At 39.9% G+C, this 20,971-nt stretch overlaps 1 protein-coding gene across 1 annotated transcript; it reads right to left on the minus strand.

The window, feature by feature from the left end:
- Positions 1 to 5,398: 5,398 nt before the first annotated feature.
- LOC114855733 (transcriptional repressor scratch 1-like) lies at positions 5,399 to 15,053 on the minus strand. Its single transcript, XM_029151145.3, has 2 exons — positions 14,455 to 15,053; positions 5,399 to 9,612 (listed from the first exon to the last, which is right to left on the minus strand). Exons 1-2 carry the CDS (start codon positions 14,609 to 14,611, stop codon positions 8,840 to 8,842), a joined length of 930 nt encoding a protein of 309 aa, XP_029006978.1. The 5' UTR covers positions 14,612 to 15,053; the 3' UTR covers positions 5,399 to 8,839.
- Between the last annotated feature and the right edge of the window lie 5,918 nt (positions 15,054 to 20,971).

The following is a 20,971-nucleotide window of genomic DNA, read 5'->3' on the forward strand; positions in this document are numbered from 1 at the left end:
TCTTCACTCCATTGATCAGGGCTTTGTATCGTCGCGGTGCACGCGCTTAACTCTGAGTCAGTAAACTCGAAGTTGCTAAACCAACTCTTTTCAGCTGTTCTGAAACCGAAAACTCCAGGTTTGCAAACTCAGAGTAAATCAACTCAGTTTAGTTTAAACTCAGAATTTGTTAAACCTCCTTCTTGAAACGGGCCCCTGTTAATGTTGTGTTCCCTGTTATTGTCGTCATGTTTTTGTTAATGTTGTTGTGTTTTTGTTATCTCTCTTTCACATATAAAATGCAATAGAGACTTTATGCAGTTCCAGGACTATATTCACCAAATATACAAAACCCTTGTGCGCATTTTAAGTTGTAAAAGTGTGCAAGCAGCTTTTATACACACACACGGAAAACAATTATGATTACCATAATGTTTAATATTTAATATTTGGAACCTACTTAGTAAAACGAAGGGGCAGGCCTTCCAACACCACATTCTGCATCACCAAGGAAATGGAAACATATCAGTTCATGTGTAACAAGAAATGTAACTACACATGGTTTCATAGATCTAGAAAAATAAATAAATAAAAGAATACCTCAAAATTTTACACAAAACCTGTGCCAAATTGATGTGCAGACAGGCTGAGAGAAGCCAAAAGAAGTGCTTAAATTTCAATAAATAAAAGGATATATTTAATAGCTGGTTCCAGAGGAGAGGAGCTACCAAGCTCCTCTCCTCTGGAACCAGCTCCCTCTTCAGGTTCGAACGACTGACACACTCTCCACCTTTAAGATTAGGCTTAAAACCTTCCTTTTTGATCAAGCTTATAGTTAGAGATGGTTCAGGTCACTGGCAATTATTGTTAGTCACATGAACCATCTCTTAGTTAAGCTGCAATAGACATAGACTGCTGGGGGACTTAATTTATACACTGAGCTCCTCTGTTTCCTTCTACCTCCTCTGTCCATTAACCTCCCATCATTGTCCCATGTTTAACTAACCTTGTCTCTTTCTGTCCAGTAGTTGTGCTTCTCTCCTCTCTCTCTCTCTCTCTGTCTCCCCCCCCCCATTGGTATCATTGGACTCAAAGTTTCCAAATCCAACCATCCTGCCTGCATCCAGTCCCTGGTCCTACCATCCTGCCTGTGCTCTGTTGTTGCTTGTTGTTGCTTGTTGCTGTTGCTGTGCTTTTCTATCTCTCTATCCTCTCACCCCAACCGGTCGAGGCAGATGGCCGCCCACATCCAGTCTGGTTCTGCTGGAGGTTTCTTCCTCGTTAGAGAGGGAGTTTTTCCTCTCCACTGTTGCTGTCAAATTAAATGCTTGCTGTATGTGGGATTTGTAGGGTTTAGTTGTGTGAGGTTTTAAACCTTACTTTGTAAAGTGCCTTGAAATAACTTTGTTGTGATTTGGCGCTATATAAATAAAATTGAATTGAATTGAATGAATAACAGTCGAAGAACAGCAACTTTAGAGTCCAATGATTTCCACAGCTGTTTGTAAAAATCATTTAGTATGGCATATCACACTGTGGTCAGAGTGGGTCAGAGTTAACATCAGTGGACTTTTTCCTCACAAAAACACTAATATTGCTGGATTAGATCTAAATTCAACTTCAGTACAGTTTAAGTTTTACTAAAACAGAAAACCTTGATAGTCTTGAATACTTACCGAACTGAATGAAGCTGACCGGAGTAAACTGACGAGCTGAGGCAAATCCATTTCTGTTTCAATTAATGGCGCGCAATTCACTACATATTGTGAGAAAATTTGTGACGATATATGAACTTGTGTTGATAAACCAAATGCGTTTATGAACTTTCTCTGCATATGGCTTAGAGTCTACACGATACTATTATGTTTTTCTTTAACCCTTATGCCGTTCTCCAAAAAGACTTCATTTTGCCGCCTTAGTGGCCTTTTTTGCCACGCTCATAAAAATGTCTATAAAATCATCATACATCAATATTCTTTTTTACTTTATTGTAAATCATATAAACAACTTCAGACCTGCCCAAAACTACCAAGCTTTTTATGTTATTCAGACATTTAACCCTTTAAATGCCATTTTTTCTATGTGAAATACTGTTTTTTTTTAATCAAAAATCATAAAAACAAGTTTATTTTCCATAAACTAAAAAGTAGGAGGATGCGGTTTTGGTTTTGATTAAAGTTTTAGATATGCCAAAGATAAAAAACAAAATTGGTTTGATTGCATCAGTATTTTAATATGTAGTGCCAGATACTCTTCTCTGGAGGCCTTCGTGGCCAAAAATGTCCTATAGATGTATCCATGTATGTAAACCATGTTTTTTAATCTCACTGCCTTCACACTATGAAACCATGCATCCTGGGATGTCAGCATTTCATCTTGAAGAAATGTAGTGATATTTGACATTTTTAATGTATCTCACCAGATTCAGCCTCTTTTCCATTGTAGGCTGATGCATGAATTCCATGTAATTTTGCCAGTTGTACTATGGCAGAATGTGACTACTAGGGGCCCCAAAATGAAAAACAGCAGTTGAAAAAAGAAAAAACAGCAAAAAAATGTGCCAAAATGTACAAAAATGCCAGAAGATGGCATAAGGGTTAAAACACAAAATATTTGATTAAGATTCACACAAGATGCTGATTTAATTACTACAGATGCACGGCTTCCTTTTTTTCAGTGTATGTTTGTAATAAAAAAATAAATAAAAATGTTTGTGTATCAGTACTGATTTCTTCTGATTTCTTCTTTCAGTACTGTTTTCCATACTATTGCACCACGGCAACCTGTCCAGTTAGTGAGCAATACTGATTTAACAAATTTAACCTGATATTACAACAAACAACAGGTGGAAATTAGAGGCATGTAGCAAGACAACTGCTACATGCATGGACAGCAGGAGACGTGGATGAGGCCCTAGAATGGGGGTGGGCAATCCTGGTCCTCGAGGGCCAGTGTCCCTGCTGGTTTTCCAACTCTCCCTGCTGATCACATCCATTAGGTGTGTCAGTTAGCTTTTTCAGCTGCTGATTGACTAAACACACCTGATCCAGGTAATCAGCCGTAACTGGTGCAGGGAGAGTTTAAAAAAAACAGCAGGACAGCGGCCCTCGAGGACCAGGTTTGCCCACCCCTGCCCTAGAAGGACAAGTCAGCTGCAAGAGGCTATCTGCTTCTTTGTGTAAGAAGAATAACAGGAGTATTGCCAGAGCCCCTAGAATGACCTCCAGCAGGCCACTAATGTGCATGTTTCTGCCAGAAACAGACTCCATTAGAGTGGTGTGAAGGCTTGTCATCAACAGCTGGGGCCTGTGATCACAGTCCAACACCGTGAAGGCTGTTTGGGATTTGCTTGAGAATACCAGAATTGTAATATTTGCCATTGGAATTGTGTATTTTTTTTCACACTAAGCACATGACAGATGTTACAGAGTCAATAGTCCTCTGAAGAGCTGGCATGACTAGTCAAAAAAGATTTGACGGCAGACTGGCTGCTGTGTATGTCAATCAAGTAACAAATCTCATATTCGGGATGGATGACAGCCTAACATTTATTTTTAATGTCATGCAATCTAGCCACACTACTTTTGTGATTGACCGGTAGATTCCCCAAGTTATATATACTGTATATCTTGTCTCCTGTAAACCTTACCTTGTAAAGTGCCATGCGAAAACTTTCACCAAACACAGGCTTTATTAATACCTACATTAGTACATTTGCACAATCCTGCTTGCTTATTTACAAGTTTATGATTTAGATTCTGGGTTGGATGAATCTGGTGCTCAGACCTACATTTTATTTTAGCTTTAAACGCTATGATCACAATCCTCCTCATCATCACCATCTTCATCATCATCATCATACAACGATGATGATACATCGTTCCATGTACACATCAGGTGATATCACATTCTGGCAAACTACATTCAACTGTGGCAGGTAGGCATGTGAAAGAGGAGCAATATTTGGAATGTGTTGCTGGAACATCAAAGTAGCATTATACAGTTTCTGTTCCAAGTTTTTAATGGTGCCAACAAGAACAGCTGTGAAGCTAGGTTGCTTGGTATTAGTGATAGCTGAGTGTAAAGAAGCATGTTGTTGTTAATGATGTATTAAAGACTTCATTTCATCCTAAAGCATGAACTTTTCCTCAGCAGCCCTGGTCTTCAGGTGCAATGCATTAATGGCGCGTCTTTTGTGAGATCGTGAAAATTCTCCTTCTTCTGTCTGAAAGCACAAAATTATTTAAAAAAATCAACTAATCTAATGTAGTACAATAAAGTAGCAAAAATAAATCAACAAAGTAATAACTATGGGTTGATATAAGTCAACTTCCTAAAATAAACCCACATTATTATCAATGCTACAGTAGACAGGCCACGAGGGATCACATTTCTTGAAAATCCATCTGTGGTGGGAAGATGGTTGTCTGTGGTGGCCATTGCAGACTGTTGTAGTCTGTTATGGTTTTCCTCAGGTCTCTTGCCACAGGCCTTTATTTGTTTTGACAATCTGAAAGCAATTCCCTGTCCATCTTTAAGACACAATAAAAAAGATCAATTACATTTAGCAGCAAATAACTCTTAACAATAAAGATGATTGCCCAAGTTTATAGAAACGTATTTAGTAAACATATTTAAAAAGACAGATTATTCCCACTTGAAAACCAGATGTAGAGCCCTGTTTGGTATAAAGTTAGTTGTATAAACGCTGATCTGGTATTTAAATGAATCACAGTCACTCAGAATGAACATTTTCTCATTTCATAATGTACAGTACAAAAAAATTTTATAATGAACTAGACACATAGGTAAACAGACCTGGGTATTTCCGCTTCAGGTGAAAAAGTCTTTCCCTTGCCTCGGTTTGTGCCTGCATGACTAGTTTACCTCAAATGCCCTGGTCGAGCTCTCGCATTGTAGACTGGAAAATCATATCTGACTGATGCCATCTTCTTGTGATATGGTGCTGTCTTTCAATTCAAGACAAGATTCAATCCTAAACACAGATGACAAGGCTGCTCTTACCAACTACAGTAAAAATAAGTGCTGGGTATTAAAAAAGCTTACTTACCTTTTCTCATCTGCAACAGCTGAGTCATGATCATATGATCTAAATGTAAAAGAGTTGTGTTTAAACTGGCAGCATCACTATCACATCATCACATCTAAAACAAAATGCTTACATATTCATTTTTTTAAGGGTCAATTTTTTTTTAACATGACTAATCTTGGGTAATCTTACATTCATTTAGCCTGATTCAATATTCAAAGTACAACAGTTACTGTCTTACTTGAGCTGCTGGAGCTCAATCAGCATTGTCACATACACCCTCTTCCATTTGGGAAAACTACTGTCTAGAGAGCAGGGATCAAGATATTATGGTTGAATAATAAACAAGATTACACACACACACAAATATTTTATAAAAAAAAAAAAAAAAAAAATCCCTTCTCACCCCACTGTTCAGTTTCCAGCCTTGGTGGGTCTGCTCTGCTGTTATTGCCCTGCCACTCCCCAAATTGGAGGAGTGACTTCAACAGATCCCTGGAAAAACATCTGACATCTCAGTCCAGAAAATTGCAGTCCTAGGAACATCAAGGATACTGCGCAGAACCTTCAAGCTCCCTGGCCTCTGGTAGAGGACCCGAGCTTGGAAAGTGGATGAGACCACCCGCGGAGGGTGAGAATAGAGTGGTGTGTGTGTGTGTGTGTGTGTGTGTGTGTGTGTGTGTGTGTGTGTGTGTGTGTGTGTGTGTGTGTGTGTGTGTGTGTGTGTGAGACACTTAACTGAATAGAAGTACAATATTAAAGGTTTACCTTGTGCCTCTTTCAAGACAACAGCTAACTACCCCTCAGCCAGATTAGTGACTTTTTTCTGCTTTTCCCCATCTGTGATAGAGCTGCACTTCTACAAACAAATGTCAATAGCTTCACAATTTTAATTTCTTAAGCATATAAAATATTTTTATTTTAATAAAAGAACCTATATCACCTGATTTTCTTCTCCCATAATAAAGAAGTGCATCAGTCAAAAGGTCAAGCCGGTGGGATGGACTCTATTGTGACTTGTGCAAATCTTCTAAGAAAGGGCCATAACCTCTCTATATCTTCTCCATCTGTTAGCCCAAAGTCTTGTAGTCTTCTTGTACTGTACAGAAGCTATGAAGACACAGCACACTGTACACATAGTGCATAATTGTTTAACTGTAAAACCCTTTATGTTGAAGTATCAAAAGACTAATAACAAAAATAAATTAGACAAATGTAATTTGTGCCCATAACCTGCCCTAATCATTACCTGACACTGTAATTTATGACCATAAACATGAAATGCTGGAACATTTCAGGAGTCACAGATCGAATCTTTTTCAGATCAGTTAAAAAAAAAAAATAGACAAACATACCGGTACATTTTGTCTTTGCCCCCACTCATCACTGTAAAGTCCACCATTGCCCCCCACTCGCCTTCAATCACTGTTCTGCTCCGCGGATCTCTGCATCCGTATAAGACGCACCAACATTTCCCCTTCAGTTTTTGGGGAAAAAAGTGTGTCTTATACGGCGAAAAATACGGTACATTGGATATAATAGCCTTTGGGAAAAAAAGGTTTATTGATTGTAGAAACAGGTTTCTGTGTTATTAAATTTAAAAACTGACAGAATATGACATATTTGGGAAACATGTTACAGTTTGGTGACTGTGAACAATCATACTGACACCAGTGCTGTCTTAAACTCACCATTCTCCCTGGGTTATGTTTAAACACCAACAGCATCTCATGGCAGGAGGAGACTCCAAACACCCCTGTTACATCTAGATTTTGTTGTTTTTTTTGCAGACTGAAGCAGGTTCCCTACCTTGAAATTACTACAGTCCTGATTAAAAATACAGAAAGAAAGGTAGAGAAACTGAAACACTGAGATTACGTCTCAGACCAATGACCAACTACTTCATTTCTGAATACACCTCAACTCCTCAATCAAAATATGTTATTACTAACATACTACAATTACACTACAATTTAGAGGGCTAATGACACCTTGCAACTAGAACAGTGTAAGAGGTCTCACCAACAATTTTCAAATACAGTTTTACTCACTTAATTTGGCTTGGAACTGTCAGGATGAGATAACAGGTATTCTTGCACATCTTCTTCCCTCACAAACATTCTGTTACCATGCAACAGCGCCAGCAAACTTTATACAAAGGCCAGATAAACATCTGCATCTAAAGTGGTGGTGGCGAAACTGGGATATAGATTCTCCCGCCAGAGCTCTGTAGAGCATGTTAACCTGTGGTAAAAGTAGTAAACAATATGTACTGTATAAATCAGATTAATTGCAAATAAATCTGTTACATTTGAAAACAAAATGCAGATTAACACTAGACCTAAGTATTTCAACTATTATTGATTTAACCTATTTATACATTATACATGTGCTTAATAATACAAGATTTATATCACAGGAAAAGTAGCATGATTTTTAAAAAGAATCAGGTTAAATATATAATATTATATTACCTCTGGAGGGGCAAGATTGTTTTTCCACCGCAACATATTGCAGAACCCCTCAACAGACACCTGGCATTGCATAGGCAAAAAATGAAAAAGCTCCTGATAATATAGAGAATGCTGTTTGAGGCCTCTCTGGTGTCGCAGGCCAGAGTCCATATTTGACCAGATAGGTTTTCCCACTAAAGCTGCACATGTCATTGTTAATGCTTAATGATGTGGCTGCTTAGTTTGAGAAACCTCCACAGTCTGAGTTACTGAGACACATGTATGTACTGTATGATAGGCCAGTGGCCAAGATTCAGCTATTTGGTCTGGACCAGCAGTTCAGAGACACATGTATGTACTGTATGATAGGCCAGTGGTCAAGATTCAGCTATTTGGTCTGGACCAGCAGTTCAGTTCTCATGATACCTGACCAACAGTGCATGTAGTAAGACAGGATCTATTTATGAATGTACGTGTTTTGAGCTAATCTTTGTTATGAGTGGACAGTGGTGTGATTGTGATTATTCTAGCACTTTGTAGGACAGTTAGTGTCTATCCCTGAGGGGATCTTGCCACTTGAGGGCCACAATTGTCCACTTCTGGGTCTTTTTGTTGTATATGTGAATGTTCTCTCTGCTGGCACCCACTTCAGAAGCTGAATGGAAGGTGGGCCAGGCCCCATAAAAGTCAGGCTCAGGATCCAGTAGGGGAACTGTAAAGGAAACCAGGCGCTAAAAAGAATGAAAATGAATTCTTAAACTATTCTTCACTACTTCTGCAAAACAGGATGTTATCACATGTTGCAGATTACCTAAAATTAACTGAACTAAGCACAATGTATTCCTGTTTACAGTAACAGCACTGTACTTGGGGTTAATATCTAACTGAACAATATTATAACCATGTTATAAATGATTCAAGTAAAGGGATATTTGCAACAGGTATTACTTTGCATCAGTTTTATTGGATTCAAATTCACAGAGAGAGCTTGGAGGTCAGAAAAATTATTCCAAATTATTTCATGGCGTCTAATGAATGTTGACAAATTTAAGATAAATATATTTTTACATAAATAGTTAAATAAATTAATAAATAGACAAATACATCATTTAAAACACAAGGAGATTTAAGGTAAATTAAGAGCTACTTGTCTGACAAAACAATACTGACGTTTGTAAAAATCATAAAATATTTGACATTTATTATCAGCACTGGGTTATCTGAATTACTCAATTCCTGAATAATCTAAAGTAACATTATTATCAATATTATGTCAAAAGGCAAATTTATAATGCATACACATGAGCCTGAGAAAGTCTGGCTTGTTTTGTCCAAAAAGGTGACTGTTCAGCTTTGCTCACTCCTGGCCCTTGAAGCATGCTGACTCGTAGTGCTTGTTCAGATAGGACTTGAGTGCAAAGCTTTTGTGGCAGCGTTTGCAGGAGTAGTGCTTGAAGGCTGAATGCGTCTGCATGTGGGCACGCAGGTTGGAGCGGTCAGCAAAGGTCTTCCCACAGTGAGCGCAGGCAAACGGTTTCTCCCCAGTATGGGACCTCATGTGGCCCTGCAGCAGCCAGGGCCGGCTGAAGGCTTTGCCACACACTCCACACTCGTGCTTTAGGTCATGGGTCATCATGTGCATGGCCAGTGCCGGCATGGACACATACACCTTGTGGCAGGTGGAACACTTCCTGGCCTGCTGGCTGTCCAGGCTGCGGTGTGTCTGCTTGTGCCGGCTCAAGTTGGATGACGTGGCATAGGACTTGCCGCACTCACAGCAAACATAGCGTCCTTTGGTTCTGACTTTACCAGAGCTACGCTCTGTTGAGTGGATGACCTTCACACTGTGTGACTGACTGCCTCCTGTATGTGGACATCTTTGTTTGACTCTCTGGTAGGAGCGTCCATCGGAGATTATAAAGGCATTGATGGTACACGCCTCTAAATCAGAGCCACTACTGTCTGACTCTATTGTGTCACAGGATACAGGGCTGTCCGGAAGCTCAATGTCATGGTCAGAGAACTCTTCAGCACTGCTGCCAAATGGGGTGTACAGAGCCGCCGTCTGTACACAACCCGACTCGTTTGTCTTCTGCAATACTGAAGGGATGATATAATTATGTATGTAACCTGGGAAAAGAAAGATAAAAAAGAGTTTGACAATGAATTTGCATTACTATGAAAATCTCGTGATGGAAAGCATCTGGTGCCTCAGCCTCTAATCAATATGAAACCTACAGTATACAGGAAGCCATCTGTAAGTGCAGGTTCATCAAGCTTTGACAATTAAATATTAACCAGATAAAGCATTTCCATTGGAAAATGTACAGTGAATGCTGCCATGCTGAATGTATTCCTGGAGTATTGCCGAAAGTAGCTGAAACATTTAAGACAGCTGAAAATAGCTGAAGCATGTAAAGCGCAAATGAATGGATTTGAAAAGAATGAGTTAAACAGAGCTGAATGTTTGCAGCAAAAGCTAAAGCAGTTGAAATTCAAATTGAGGAAAGTTGAAACAGATTTGCGGAAATCGAAGAACTGCTGAAAATACAGGAAGACACAATATACCTGAATGTGACAAACAGCTAAATCTAATAAATAAATGGTTTTCAGTTAAGATAAAAAAAGCATAAAGTTATGGAAACATTTACTGTAATACACCTGAAAGTAGCTGCACAGGAAAAAAATAGAGCTTTGGAGGAAACGTGTGCAGGTAATTGCAGTAAAAAGAATCTAAACTAGTCATAATAAACAGTTGAAAGCAGAAATACTGCCATTTCTAGCTAACGATTTTGATTGGTGCTTTTATTTTGAAAATATTTGGAAAACAACGGTGTGGGTAATTGCTAAATTGGATAATAGACTCATTAACTACTCAACATACACCAGTTGAAAGCAGGAATATTGCTATTTTTAGCTAAAGATCAGGATTGGGGCTCAGGAAACGTGCAGGTAATTACTAAACAGTAAAGTAGTCTCATTAAGTAGTCATATTTACCCAGTCAAAACTAAAATTTGAAACTTGAATTAGAAAAGAGGTGTGTGGACAATTGCTAAACTGTAAATAGTCTTATTAATTTGCAGTCATTACACACTCAAAGGCATAAAAAGACTGATAAATTGGTGCTTTTATTTTGAAAGGATATGAAAGTAATTGTTAAATTGTAAAAACGTCTCATTACCAACTCATAATAAACCAGTTGAAAGCAGAAATATTATATTTTTAGCTAAAGTCCTGAATTGGTGCTTTTATTTTGAACGGATCTGGAGGAACCCTGTGCAGGTAATTGCTAAACAGTAAACAGTCCTATTAACTATTCATAATAAACTACTGAAAGCAAAAATATTGCTATTTTTAGCTAAAAATCAGGATTGGGACTTTTATTTTGAAAGGATTTTGAGGAGCTGTGTGTGCTTAATAGCTAAACTGTAAAATAGTCTCATTAACTTGTCACAATTACCCATTCAAAAGCAAAAATAGTGTTATTAAAGCTAAACATTTGGATTGGTTCTTTTAATTTGAAAGGATTTAGAGGAAATGTCTAATTAATAATAAATAATCAAACAGTGTAATGAACTCATCAGTAATATGCATAGAGCTGCTACACTAAGCATCAGAAGTGTGACCTGTCAGTCAAAGCTGCAGTTGCATCGTTGTCATAGAGACAAAAGGCGGGAAAACCAGAAAATCAGTTTCATTCTGCTCTGTGAAAGCAAGAAATTGTGGCACCAGTCGCGATTTCAAAATGTTATACTTCTGTGTTTCTCTAAAAACTCTCTCAGACAAATGAATTAGAGTCTATGGGAGGATTTCTGGAACTCTGCGCTTTGAGGCAGCTACAGACTAAAGTTTAGGTGAGAGCTTAACCAGACACATAATTAGAAAGAAGACAAGTATGACTACGAACAAGTGAAAAAAGTTATATCAATAGCTTAAAAACTGTACCTGTAATGACAAGTTAAAGACAGAAGTTCTGTCTTAAAAAACATCCCCTCGCATTCCAGCTGTGACATTACGCACTCTAGCTCATGCAATACACGCTAATGGAAAAGGTGAAAATTCACCAAAAACCACAAAATATTTAAATTGCTATAGATCCGAAAGTATTAAACATATTAAAAACCTGAACAGAAGATTAATAGTTGAATAGCAGAAGTTTGAACGGTGTCTGTAGCTTAAAATATGCTGAAGTAGTTAAAGCTAAAAGAAGACTAAGCTGAAGAGCATTTGAAAATGGTTTTCCATTCATTTCAAGGGGGACATCTTGATGAATAAAGCTTAATAACTTGAAAAATATGAATGCGAAAATGCTGAATGTATTGCTGAAAAACTGCTGAAAAAAGCTGAAACATTTAAAACATATCTGAAAGTAGCTTAAGCACATAAAGTATAGTTTAATGTATCTGAACAGAACTGGGAATTATTTAAACAGAGCTGAATATTTTCAGAAGAAGCTGAAGCAGTTGAATTCAAAAAACGCTAAATAAAGGAAGTATGTAAAGGATTGCTGAGTTTGATGAAATATACCTGAATGTATCAAAATAGGTAAATAGAGCTAAAGAGCTGAAATAATAGTTGAAAGAAAGTTGTAAAGAAAGCATTAACCATCATTATATAATGTAGAAAGTGAAAAGTTGTGGAAACATTTAAAACAGCTGCAGGTTTAAATTTGGAAAAGTTGGAGCATTGGAGGAAGCATGTGCAGGTAATTGCCAAACAGTAATATAGTCTCATTAACTAATCATAATAAACTAAGTGAAAAGCAGAAAATGTGCTATTTAGTGTAAAGATTTGGATTGGTGCTTTTTGAAAGGATATGGAGGACGTGTGTGCCTAATTACTAAACTGTAAAATAGTCATATAATAAAGTCATAATAAACCAGCTGAAAGCAGAAATGTTGCTATATAAAGCTGAAGTAACAGATGACCCTTTTATAATAAAGCTGAAAGTTGCTGATATATTAAATCCATTCATCTATCTTCTATTCCGCTTAATCCCGTACGTGGGGACGCGGGGGAGTTGGACCCTATCCCAGCTGACTATGGACGAGAGCCGGGGTACACCCTGGACAGGTCGCCAGTCCATCACAGGGCCACACATACTGTATACAAACAACTATTCACACTCACATCTATGGGCAATTTTAGAGTGACCTATCAACCTAATGCATGTTTTTGGACTGTGGGAGGAAGCTAGAGAACCCAGAGAGAACTTGCGCGCAAATGAAGAGAACATGCAAACTCGACACAGAAAGGTGCCCGATCCGCCTCCGGGAATCGAACCCAGGACCTTGCCTGATATTTTAAATATATAACTCAAATTCTGTGAAGGAAATCAATGTAGTTATATTAAGAACTGATTGCATAAACATGTCTCCAATAGGTATTAAAACCAGATCTCCTACTCCCAAGTCAAGAACTTATACCATTGAGCCACAGGATATGAGTGGTGGATGAAGAAAAAGCTTAAGCACACAAGGAACATTGGTAATACATTAAGCATATAAATCGGTTTATCTGGGAAATACATATATTTATATTATAATGTAATTGCATAAACATGACTCAGATGGGAATCGTACCCAGATCCCCCAGTCCAGAGTCAAGAACTAAAGCCATTGAGCTGCATGTTTTGATATTTGAATGGTTTCTGTAGCCTAAAGTATGCAGGACTATTTTGATGCAGACAGAAGAACTATACCTATAATAATAAAGATTAGAAAAACAATACTGATACTGATGAGAGTTGCACAATCCTGCCTCATATATTTAGGTTCATTTAGGTTCATTAACTCCAACAAGTGCAGTGATTCTGTCCACCTGTTGCCACTTCAAAGTAATAAGAATCATCTGTGTGTGTACTTGTACTGTACTTATATCAAAGTGAGGACATTTTGGCAGAAGGCATTATGTTAGTGGAGGTCCATGCGTGTGCGTGTGTGTGTGTGTGTGTGTGTGTGTGTGTGTGTGTGTGTGTGTGTGTGTACATCCATGCGTGCGTGCGTGCGTGCGTGCGTGCGTGCGTGCGTGTGTGTGAGGGCAGGGGAAGCTGTGTAAATCCCCTCAATCACTAAATCATTTAATCAGATCATTCATCTGTGTCATCAGTGTTCATGACTATGGTAATGGGGAAAGATTGAGTGACAGGTGGAAGACTGCGATTTAAGGGAGGATGTGTGTGTGTGTGGAACACAAAGAGAAGCAGACAGCTGGCATCCTTAATCTGTGGGACAAATGATTAATTCAAACACAAGATCTGTGATGTGATGTTTCTCAAAGCCAAACATACACGCACACACAGACACACACACACACACATGAACACTGTGCGGCTGCACACTGTTGTGCTCTCACATTCAGCCTCTATAGCACAACCCTGTGGAAGATCATCGACTGCCTGTGTACGACTCATGTTGCACCTCATTGAATTACCTGCAGCACTTTCTGTTTTCCAGTCAATACCCATCCTCCAAAAAACCCTGTTCCAGCTCCACTTGCTGCTTCACTTATAGATCGTGTTGCTGCAGAATCAGATGGAGCGATAGCCGACGAAAGTGTGGGGGGTAGATAATAAGAGGAAGGACTCAAGGGCAACTACACCATCTAAGGACAACACAGTCCCTTGTGGGTCCACTTTCTTTTCTCTGGTTCAGTCTGACAAAGGCAAGCCTTTATCATTACATTTTGTGCCTATGTGTATGTCACCATTTATGTTCCCAGTAGTATTAAAGCCAAAGGTTGTGTGACCTGGATTGAGCATTAAGTTGATTGAGGCAGCATGACCCGAATACTATTCAGCATCCCCTGAGGGAACAAAAGCAGGATGACTGGTGCTTGTAGGACAAACTGAAACTCTGCATGAATCCTTTAATACTGGTGTACTTTTTAAATTCTGTGTCTCCAAGAAACACTGATGCAGGCTTGTCAATTATCTATGCAACACACACAGCAAAGTGCAAAACACAACTCACCGTTTTCACTTAAACGCACGGCCAACTTGGTGGCAGACTCAGTGATGGCATTCGTTACCGTGTTGGACTCGTCCCAGTGCTGCTGCTTTTCTTGGCTGTGGCTGAATGATGAGAAATCATGGACCTTCAGTTGCTTTACCAAAAAGGAACGTGGCATTTTACTCTCCTGGTGGAAAACTAGATACTAGAGTCGCATAGGAAATGCGTGTGGTGGAAAAAAAACAAAAAAGCAGGAGCCTCCGGGCGGCCTGTAGATAAAGGCCAGGCAACAAAAAAGAAAATGTGTTCTGAGAAAGTGCACTGGACGCAGCTGATCATAGATAGAAGACAAGAAAGTGGAGTGGAGTGGGAGAGACAGATGCAGCGGAAGAGAGAGAGAGAGAGAGAGAGAGAGAGAGAGAGAGAGAGAGAGAGAGAAGACGAAACAGAGAGATAGCTGGACTAGCTGAGCTCAGCACTACTGCAGCCCTTTATATGTGGGACACGAGCCCCAGAGATCAGGTGGTGCTTTGGAAGAGGGAGCTGCTTAGCATTAATCCATCAAACATCCCCAGGGACACACATCAAATTACTATGAGCCGTCTGTGCTTCTCTCTGCATGCGCACACAGACCTCCTCCCCCACATCCTCTCCCTCCCCCTCCTTTCACCCCTCCATCTCCCCTCTTCTACTGAAACACATCAGACAATAGTGGTGCTGAAGCACGTGGGTGAAACTACACGCAGCATCATGTTCTCCATTGTCTCTCAATGAAGTAGCTAACACAACATTCCTGCTGACCCCAGTCATCAGGATGATGTTTTGTTTTTGTGGCAAGTACGTCTTTTTACATGTTAGGACTCCTGATTGCATGTGTGGAGTTTCCACACCCCAGTACAGAGGTGCTCAATCCTGGTCCTCAAGAGCTAACCTCCTGCTGGTCTTTTAACTCTCCAGGCTGATAGATCAGAGTGTAAGCTGCTGACTGGATATACACGCCTGGTCAAGGTAATCAGTATTAGATGGGGCAGGGAGAGTTGGAAAACTAGCAGGACGGTAGCTCTCGAGGACCAGGATTAAGCACCATTGCCCTAGTATATATATTTCATACTTGCAAACCCTGCTTCACAAGGTTATTCCCTGTATATGATTAGATATATTAAAATGACTTCAGTAAATACAACCTCCTGTGGTTGCTTTTTGCAGCATGTGTTGCCTCTATACTAATAGATGTCTTAAAAAATCCAAGTGAGTGTTTGTCTGTCTACATGCAACTGTGTGATGGAACGGCACTGGGCAGACGAAACAGTACAAACAGTAAACAGTACAAAGACATGAGCTGGTGTTTAAATAAACTCTGTTTAGTTTGGTAAAAATAGCTGTGGTGCAGCCTCCCAATGTCACATATGAAGAAAATGGCTGACCCCCAGGTGCCTGAGGGTCACGGGGTCAAATCCTGGTCAGCAACAGTAGATTCAATACAGTCTAGACAAATCACTCTGTGCAAGCTCTGCACTTGTGCACACAGCAGTGACATGGTACAGCATTTATTCCCATTATTTATTCTGTATTCAGTTATTTACCAAATATAAGTTCACAGTTATAATTATAATGCGTCATCTTGGATAATACACCACAAATACAGTAGATGACTATATCATATTCCCATGCAGTATATTGTCTCTTTCAAGTGACTAAAGTGCAACAAACAGGCTGCAGGTGTGTTTTAAACAAAACTATTGAGTTTAAATTTCCTAGAGGGCCAGTATCAACCAGATCACTAACAGCGTATGTTCGAGCAGAACGTTGTGGTTTTATATGACATTAAAAGGAGTCAGACAGAAACAGACGCTTTCTGCTAAGGGGTTATTGGTGCTGACTAAACGCATGTTAAACAGCGCTGCAGTGTCTGTAGATATGAGCCTGTTGGGCTGTGATAAGCGAAATAATTTGTGTTAATCACATCCAGTCATTACAGCATCTGAAAAACAAATGCAGGCCCTTTATATTGAGGCGTCTTTTCAGCACCTCCACAGAAATCTCCCACTCTGCCACCTGACAATGAGGCAGCTGCAAACTAGTGAATGCCAGTGATTGTCTCTGGGCTTTTAATCAACTCTTGGTGACTGAGAAGAAGGAGAATTTCCCCTTTTCACACGGCATATTTTTTCAAGGCTTTATTGTGAAGAGCTCTGGAGAGCAGCTTGAGATCATGACCCAGCAGCTTCAAGCTCCAATAAATGTCATACTTTTTTTTTAAATGATCCAGTTTTGTCCAAACCGCATTCAGATGCTTCAATGCATATGTTTCTCTTAACCTAAGTCAATCAGGAAGTGACTGGTTAAATCCCAGTCATTTCAATACAAGACGTTAGCAGAGGACATAAGGAAAGAACTTTGATCCATCAGAGTAGGTGACTGACAGGACGGAGAGGAGAGAATGAGATGGCCAAAAAGGGGAGGGGGAGTTGTACAACTGCATTTTAATCTAGTCAAAGCTCAATCCTGATAAAAGGAATCTGTCTGTCCCTCTCCTTCGCATTGTGGGGGTCATCAATCACATGTGTCACTGGCCCCTGCTCTGCTGGATGTCAGGATCTCAGGGGAGCGGCCAAGCACGCGCTACAGATGCTGCCCGCAATGGAAAACATTGTGTTAAAGGAGGAAATGTGGTGGAAAGAGGACGACGATTGATGAACCTGCCAGACATACACATGAAACATCATAATGCCTAGTTTTTGAAATGGTAACATTGTGATCAGTATAATTCATGTTCCATTATGATTTATATCAGAAAAAAAAACAGGCTGGATGAAAGTGGCGTTCAGCCAGACAAGCTACACGATCAGTAGTTACAACCTGGTGGTGTCACTGTACCAGTGACTGAAAGGTAGCATTCTTCAGAACTAGCTAACAGCTAATGCTAGCGTAGCATCAATGCAGGGGAATATGAACTTGCAGAAACAAGACGAAGGAGAAAGAGAGCTAAGATATAAAGTCCTGTAAGAACAACCAAGGGCTTAGTTTGAGCCTTCGTCTGCTCATTTTCACCCTCACTTTGTGCAAGGACGCTGTTGCAGTATGGGTTGCTACATCCTGTGAAAAATGATCATGCAGCTCACGCTAATGGAAGCTGGTTTATCAGCTTGCACTCTGTCCTTGGCACCTGCTATTGACAGAGACCTCCACAGTGCATATTTCAGGCCTGGGGCCCACATTTGGTTCAATACACAATCAAATGATGGTGTGAGTGGGGGTGACATTGTCTCTACAAGTGTCATTCGCCGGCCTTGACAGCACTTACGTTAAATGGCTCTTGGCCCTTAAGCACTGGCCGGTTCAATTGCACTGTCAAAAGGAGAATTACCTGATGGGCCCAGATGGCAGCTTTCGCCTGATAAAGGACACAGAGAATCGTTTAGCCTAATGTCGCCTCATTAAAGGAGCTCGTCTTGCTAGAAGTGAAGAATCAAGGCTTAATCGTCACATCTGCATGGACAAGAGATAGCGTAAGCACTCTGACACTTAATTGAGAGGCACGTGTGCATTTGGAAGTTGGGGAGGAGTAGGACTGGATTTTGAGATACAACAGGCTGCCTGCTTCAGGGCATTAGAGAAAGTGGGGGCCTGTCACCCTTACACACCCTTTGTCTCCTGGCCATCTGTTGGGGCTGTGTGGACGTGTGAGGATGGGGATGTGGAGCTTTACATGGCAGGATGGGGGGGGGCAGATTCCGTCATAGTACAAACATCAACACTCTGAGCCAGGCCGTCAGACACAAATTTACTACATTGTTGACCTCAAGCAGATGACTCTCCCTTTTCCAAAGCACCACTCTTCTTTAATGCTTGTATTGTCAAGCAGTGGAAAATTGTAATTTTCAAAAAGATATAAAATCTATATATATTGCCAGGAACGAAGGACCCAAATGCACAGCTTGCAGACAGGACTGAGTTTTGAGATGCTTTAATCCAATAAATTCAAAAAGGCAACATCCAGGCAGAGGTCAAACCCGGTCCAAACACACGCTGAGGTACTGACAGGGACAAGGCAGGAACAAGGTCAAGAATCAGGCGCAAAATCTCACCAGTTGGAAAAAAAGCTGGAATGCTGGCTGAGTGAACAACAAACACAATCTGGTAAATGGCTAAGGTGAGTACTGGTGCTTAAATACAATGACTAATGACAGATTGATAACAGCTGGCGATCACATGATCACATGATGGGAGTAAAGCTGAACAGAACTAAGCCAGACTGGAAACAAAACAGGAAATACCAATACTAAAGAACCTATGCAGACATGGGACAGCATGTTGAGACATGAGTAATGTGATGATTATTAAAGACGTGTGAACATGTGTATTCACTGTAGTTGGACAGAAGATCAGTTGGCAGGTTAGACATACATCCGCAGGCCCAACCTTATGCGCTTTAAACTAACTGCTTCTCTGTTCTCTGTCTCTTCTAAGCACGCTTCTAAGCACTTAAGGATACCATTTTAGACGTGTGCTTCCTTCCAGTGACACTGGACGCTGACTTTTGTACATCACAGCTAAACTATTCTATTCTAAAAATGTCATCAATGATACATACAGTATTATACTGTAACTGTGTCACTTGCAGAATAAATGCAATCAGCGCTAAACTAGAGAAGGTCACTCAAGCATCATCTCAACCACTGTCTGGGAGCTGCTGTCACTGAGGCCAGTGCAGCCTGACTTAACCTCCTCCTACTAAATACTGAATTAACTGACCAAACATTTGCACAAATGAGCTGATGTGGAGTTGGTGTGTTTTCGTACAGCATGTGCATAACACAGTTGCTTCACAGGGTCTATGTGTGGCTTTCTAACTACTTCATCCTTATTTTATACCAAAGACTCTTGATGGTTTATGGCATTGTTTACAATGACAACCTCAGTGAGAGTGTTTTGTATGAGGCAGCTTTGAATCCTGCTTACAGTGACATGCAACACAAACCTGTCAGCACTAATATATTCCAAATATCAGCAGTCAGCAGATATACAAATTTAGCATTGACTGTAGTTCTGTGGGTTTGGCACATGTTGATTCGACTGTTGTGTTTTTGTTGGTATTGTACACCTCAACATCTGAAAACATGAGACTCACTCTCCAGCAGCTCAAACTGTTCAATCTCTGAACTCCCATTTACAGTTTAACCAGTGGGATGACATTTTTCAACACTAAACATTGTCATGATAAAGGCAATATATTATATTTTATGAGTGAAACCAACAGGTCAGAAAACAGTCAACCCTGTTGCCTTAGTCTTTCTGCAGCTTCTGCACAGATGACGACACTGTTGTACATCACCAATCTACCAATGTTTTAAAAGCATATCCTCACAATAAAAATGCTAATGACCAGAGTAAAGATTTGACTAATTCAGCTAATTTGAACAGTGTGTGTGAGCAGATGGACTGAGGGCTGAACACACACTAAGTGGAACAATGAGAATGGATGTGGGAGTGTTTGTGTCGGTGACCATCTGACACATCCCACAACTGGTGCCTCCCCACACACACAAATGGACTAACAAATGGAGTTTAGTCAAGAGCAGTTCATAACTGTGTCCATGCAGTTTTGTGCTCAAGATATATATATAAGAACATAATGTGGATGTTTGTTCCCTGTGAAACAAGCAGATAAGAGTGCTTTAGCCAGCCCCATCATTCACTTGATTCCTAGTATGTCCTCTCTGACTAAGCCTTAAAACTGGTCAACAGGTGAAATTCTGCATGTGAAACAATACCACACAGACACAAAGACTCATGCTGTGTCCATAGCCCTGAGATAGTCCAAACATTCATTACTGAAAGTTTCATACGAAAACTTGTGAACCCTGGTGCTTTCCACAAAGGAGATGAAATAATGAATGAGGACTACATCAGCATATTCAGCTTTCCTCTTATTATTGGTTGTCACGTTCCTCAATTCTCCTGGACACATAAATAAATAGACACTGAAATCACGAAAATATTGAATGGTGTAAACATGTAAATAGGATTGGATAGGACTTTATTAATGCCACAATGGGCAAATTTTTGGGTACATTTTTTGTGTACAAAACATATCAGAGCTGGCACTGGATAAATCAAACCAGCTCCTCAACCAGCTCTGTCAGAAAATAAACAAACTGAATTAAACTCACATTTCCAAAAGGACCAGATCTGACTTGGTGGCTACTAAATGTGTTAGTCATGTGTACACATTCCCAAGTAATCACATTAAATAACTATTTTATGCGTAACTAGATTTTGTGGACATTTACTGGAAATCAATTTGTAAAAGCGGACTTTGTGGAAAGTGATTTGATAAACACTGTGTTTCGCTACAGTACTGTGGCTGGCATCTTGCTTTCTCCCCTCAAGACTTCTTTCAGCAAACAGGCAACAACAGCTGTTGAAGGGAGACACTGCATCTGGTTCCTGTCAGAGAAGATACTTGATGACATACCTATAAGACAGATGGGAAGTACTGCACAGTGCTTTCTTTCACGTAGGATTGTGATCTCGG

This window comes from Betta splendens, chromosome 5 (assembly GCF_900634795.4).
Source record: "Betta splendens chromosome 5, fBetSpl5.4, whole genome shotgun sequence".
NCBI lineage: Eukaryota > Metazoa > Chordata > Actinopteri > Anabantiformes > Osphronemidae > Betta > Betta splendens.